Here is a 6000-nt window from a genome sequence, read left to right on the forward strand (position 1 = left end):
TGATGTGTGAAACGAATAAAGTCTGTGTTTTAGCCTTCCATGCCAAAACAACATGAACAGAAACTGGAGTCTATGAAACCCCTTAACTTTAGGGATGTTTACGACCTGATAAGAGAGTGGGTCACGATGTTATCTGAGACTAGATTTGTCTGGTAGGAGGTAGTTAGTGATTGGCGGATCCATCTTCTCCTTATTCTATGTGGTAAAACCAGTGGTATGATCAATGTATTTTGGAAAGCTGACAGAAATGATTACACGTTTCAAAGAAGTCCCAAATAATGAGAGAGAGGAAATATGGTAGTAACAGAAGTGTACAATGAGTCTGACCCTATTTTGAAAAAACCTGGTTTAAATGATAGATAGTGTTACGACCCGGCGGGTCTCCTTCCTTGGAGGCTCCGCCCCTTTTCTACTGCTGGTCTGCTGTCTGTCTCCTGCAGGGTGCTGAGTACAGGTGTGATGGCTTTGGAGTAAATTGGCTTCGCCATAAGAGGGCCGGCTCTGGCGTGATGTCGCTCTCTCTCTCATTCTCCTACCAGCTCGGACGGGAGAGCTCGTTGGGAGCTCTGCCGAACTGGTTGCCCTTCTGGGGATCTCGCCTCCTTCTTTGTCTTCGTCGCCTTATGTTTTGTTTATCCATTTACCCCTAGACACATCTTGCATTACACTTTACTTTTATACACTATGCTGATCTTTTATACTATTTATGTCAATAAATGTCTAAAACGTAACGCTACGGTGTGGTCTCCTCTATGTTAGGTCTGCTTTGAGCCAAGCGGCCTTAACAATAGGCAATTGGAATTTCATGTTGTTATTTTATTTTCCATGAGTAATTGTTATTTCTTTTATTTTCTATGTATAATATGGAGTTACATTTCAATAATTAGATAACTTGGAGGAAGTAATTTGTAACCATGTTTTGCTATTATGTGTGTTTAAGGCTAGTAATCAAATGTAATGATGATACATATAGTTTCTCTAGGTGTGGTACTATAGTACCACAAGGGGGGAATGTGGGATAAAAAATATATGTTTCACATTTAATTAAGTAGGTTAGTATAGGATTCCATAGTATAACATAAATTGAATTGGTAACTTAGTGTGGCCATGTATTCTGTCTGACCTGTTGGGTAAGGTTTGATGAGCTAAGAGAGTTACTCAATGCTTGGGGTAAGGGGATCCTATGTAAATAGTCTTATCTATAGTGGAGGACGAGGTGGCCACAGTGTAAGAGTACGAGGGAGGGGTTTTAGGTATAGGAGCTCAGTTTGCCCAGAGACTGATGGGCATTGTTGTGGGACATTTCATGAACATGGATTGCTTGTAACAATGCTCCCGATATCGTTAATACATCTGCAGTACCACTCCAGTTGTCTGTAAGTAATTTTGACCACAATTCCACCAAGTACTAGGTCATTTTTGTCAGTCAGTTTTGCTAGGGTTCAAATACTTATTTTTTGCATCAAATGCAAATAAAGTCATACATTTTATAAAATGCATTTTTCTGGATTTTTTTGTTGATATACACCTACCATTACAATTATAGATCACACATTTCTTTGCAAGTGGCCAAACTTGTGAAATCGCCAGGGGTTCAAATACTTATTTTCCCCACTGTATATAAACTACATTGGGGGAAACTCTTCAGACAGAGTGACAGTATATAAACTACATTGGGGGAAACTCTTCAGACAGAGTGGCAGTTATATAGACTACATTAGTGGGAAACTCTTCAGACAGAGTGGCAGTTATATAGACTACATTAGGAGAAACTCTTCAGAAAGAGTGACAGTTATATAGACTACATTAGGGGGAAACTCTTCAGACAGAGTGGCAGTTATATAGACTACATTAGGGGGAAACTCTTCAGACAGAGTGGCAGTTATATAGACTACATTAGGAGAAACTCTTCAGACAGAGTGGCAGTTATATAGACTACATTAGGGGGAAACTCTTCAGACAGAGTGGCAGTTATATAGACTACATTAGGGGGAAACTCTTCAGAAAGAGTGACAGTTATATAGACTACATTAGGAGAAACTCTTCAGACAGAGTGGCAGTTATATAGACTACATTAGGGGGAAACTCTTCAGACAGAGTGACAGTTATATAGACTACATTAGGGGGAAACTCTTCAGACAGAGTGACAGTTATATAGACTACATTAGGGGGAAACTCTTCAGACAGAGTGGCAGTTATATAGACTACATTAGGGGGAAACTCTTCAGACAGAGTGGCAGTTATATAGACTACATTAGGGGGAAACTCTTCAGAAAGAGTGACAGTTATATAGACTACATTAGGGGGAAACTCTTCAGACAGAGTGGCAGTTATATAGACTACATTAGGGGGAAACTCTTCAGACAGAGTGGCAGTTATATAGACTACATTAGGGGGAAACTCTTCAGACAGAGTGGCAGTTATATAGACTACATTAGGGGGAAACTCTTCAGACAGAGTGGCAGTTATATAGACTACATTAGGGGGAAACTCTTCAGAAAAAGTGACAGTTATATAGACTACATTAGGGGGAAACTCTTCAGACAGAGTGGCAGTTATATAGACTACATTAGGGGGAAACTCTTCAGACAGAGTGGCAGTTATATATACTACATTAGGGGGAAACTCTTCAGACAGAGTGGCAGTTATATAGACTACATTAGGGGGAAACTCTTCAGACAGAGTGGCAGTTATATAGACTACATTAGGGGAAACTCTTCAGACAGAGTGGCAGTTATATAGACTACATTAGGGGGAAACTCTTCAGACAGAGTGACAGTTATATAGACTACATTAGGGGGAAACTCTTCAGACAGAGTGGCAGTTATATAGACTACATTAGGAGAAACTCTTCAGACAGAGTGGCAGTTATATAGACTACATTAGGAGAAACTCTTCAGACAGAGTGGCAGTTATATAGACTACATTAGGGGGAAACTCTTCAGACAGAGTGGCAGTTATATAGACTACATTAGGAGAAACTCTTCAGACAGAGTGGCAGTTATATAGACTACATTAGGGGGAAACTCTTCAGACAGAGTGGCAGTTATATAGACTACATTAGGAGAAACTCTTCAGACAGAGTGGCAGTTATATAGACTACATTAGGGGGAAACTCTTCAGACAGTGACAGTTACAGTATATAGACTACATTAGGGGGAAACTCTTCAGACAGTGACAGTTACAGTATATAGACTACATTAGGGGGAAACTCTTCAGACAGAGTGGCAGTTATTTATGTTACACACTGATTGACTGATGGTACTGTGCTGACTAAAGTTACAGTAAACAAGTTATTTAATATTTGTTCTTGTTTTCACACACAGATACCAACCTGGTCCAGTAAATGTGGAAATGCAGCAGATCCACAAATCCCATCTTCAGAAGAGGTTTCAGTGTCTGACTGAGGGAAACACAAAGCAGGGAAACCCCACACCCCTCAGTAAGATCTACACAGAGCTCTACATCACAGAGGGGGGAAGAGGAGAGGTCAATAATGAACATGAAGTCAGACAGATAGAGAGAGCATCCTGGAGAGAAGCAGCACAAGGCATACCAATCAACTGCAGTGACATCTTTAAACCCTTATCTGGACAAGACAAACCCATCAGAACAGTGCTGACAAAGGGAGTTGCTGGCATTGGAAAAACAGTGTCTGTGCAGAAGTTCATTCTTGACTGGGCTGAAGACAAAGCCAATAAGAATGTCCACTTCATGTTTCCTCTTCCTTTCCGAGAGCTGAACCTGATGAAGGAGAAAAAACTCAGTCTGGTGGATCTTATTCAGCACTTTTTCTCAGGAATAGAAAATCAAGCAATCTTCACCAATTCAAGAGTCATGTTCATCTTTGATGGTCTGGATGAGTGTCGACTTCCTCTAGATTTCCACTCCAACCCAAGGTATTGTGATGTGACAGAGCCAGTCTCAGTGGACGTGCTGCTGACAAACCTCATCGAGGGGAATCTGCTACCCTCTGCTCTCCTCTGGGTCACCACCCGACCAGCTGCAGCTAATCAGATCCCTCCTGAGTTAGTGAACCAGGTGACAGAAATAAGGGGATTCAGTGACCCACAGAAAGACGAGTACTTCAGGAAAAAAATCAGTGATGAGAATCTGGCCAGCAGAACCATCACACACTTGAAGTCATCCAGGAGCCTCTACATCATGTGCCACATTCCAGTCTTCTCCTGGATTACCGCCACTGTTGTGGAGAGAACATCAGATGAATCAGGGAGTGTAGAAATGCCAAGGACTTTGACTCAAATGTACACACACTTCCTGATCATTCAGACAAGCATAAAAAATGAGAAGTACACAGTGAGAAAAGAGATAGATGAAGAGATGATTTTCAAACTGGGGAAACTGGCTTTCCAACAGCTGGAGAAGGGCAATCTGATCTTCTATGAAGAAGACCTGAGAGAGTGTGGCATTGATGTCACAGAAGCATCAGTGTACTCAGGAGTGTGTACTCAGATCTTCAGGGAGGAGTCAGGGCTGTACCAGGGAAAGGTGTTCAGCTTTGTGCATCTGAGCATTCAGGAGTTTCTTGCAGCTGTATATGTGTTCCTGTGCTTCAGCAACAGAGAGAGACACATGTCTGACCAACAGCAAACCTCTCAGCTCTCTGCTCTGTTCAGAGCTGCAACACTTCATGACCTACACAAGACTGCAGTGGATCTGGCCTTACAGAGTAAGAACGGACACCTGGACCTTTTCCTCCGCTTCCTTCTGGGCCTCTCCCTGGAGTCCAATCAGATTCTCTTAAGACACCTACTGCCCCAGACAAGCAGACAATCACAGAGCTCAGAGCAAACAGTCCAGTGTGTCAAACAGAAGATCAGAGACCAAGATGATTCAGACAGAAAGATCAACCTGTTCTACTGCCTGAATGAGCTGAATCACCATGCTGTAGTGGAGGACATTGACAGGAGCTCAGGAACTCTGTGGGTGGACATGCTCTTACCAGGAGAGTGGGAGACTAAGAGATTTAAGCTTAAGATATCAGAAGAGCTGCTAGATGAGTTTGACCTGCAGAAGTACATAAAGACACCAGAGGAAGATCTGACTGAACTCCTCAGTCCTGATGATGTTCTGCAGAAGCTGGTGCCAGTGGTCACATCTTCCACTTCAGCTAAGTGAGTAAAACACTGTGTGTGTGTGTGTGTGTGTGTGTGTGTGTGTGTGTGGGTGTGTGTGTGTGTGGGTGGGGGGTGGGGGGGGGGGGGGTGGGTGCATGTGTATAAGATATTTCTCAGCAAGTTTTTAAGTAGACGGCACATCTTTCACCTGAGTAGAGCAAACACTCCTGATCAGTCTCCCTACCAACAGTAGAATATGGATTGAAGGTCTATGTTGTGTGTGTGTGAGAAGCTGGCAAGTGGTCACAACATCCACATCAGCTCGGTAAATACTGTGTGTGAGAGAGTGTGTGTGTGTGTGTGTGTGTGTGTGTGTGTGTGTGTGTGTGTGTGTGTGTGTTCGTGTTAGTTAGTTGGAGTTCCCGGGTTGTCAGTAGACAGCACATCATCAAATAGTTGACTTTGTTCCTGGTAAATGAACTGCCCTGATAAGAGAACATTTCTCCTAAACTGAGAGTAGAGCAAACACTCCTGACTGCAGTTCATACCTCACATCACTCTAATATGGATTGAAGGTCAAACACTAAACAGTATATTACACCTGAGTTGATTGGTGTCTTCTATGGATTACTTAACTTTAGGCTTATTTTGAGTATGTAAGATATTTGTCTATATTGTACTTTCCCTGTAAATATCTCTTATGCCAGGCTAGAATGTATACCAAATATATAATCTTTTATATTACAAAGTCCATTTCCAGTTTCTTTGAGTTAAAACTTACCCAGATAGCTGGGATGGCTGGTATGTGCTTGGGAAATTGCTGGCTTAATCACGATGCTTTTGCAATGTTAATGAACACTGCTATGCTCCACCCTTAAGTGGCCTTATAGGGCAGCAACACGCCACCACTTACCCCTGAACC

At 42.3% G+C, this 6000-nt stretch overlaps 1 protein-coding gene across 1 annotated transcript in view; it reads left to right on the forward strand.

Moving 5' to 3' along the window:
• LOC308369954 (uncharacterized protein) overlaps positions 1-6000 on the forward strand; it is a gene marked incomplete at its 5' end in the record, with an annotated part of 81859 nt that overhangs the window by 61570 nt on the left and 14289 nt on the right. Inside the window, one exon of the mRNA XM_080844515.1 lies at positions 3327-5135. Within this exon, the coding sequence (XP_080700641.1) occupies positions 3327-5135 (1809 nt within the window). The remainder of the gene's footprint in view (positions 1-3326; positions 5136-6000) is intronic.

This window comes from Sprattus sprattus (assembly GCF_963457725.1).
Source record: "Sprattus sprattus genome assembly, chromosome: 9".
In the NCBI taxonomy this organism is placed as follows: Eukaryota; Metazoa; Chordata; class Actinopteri; order Clupeiformes; family Clupeidae; genus Sprattus; species Sprattus sprattus.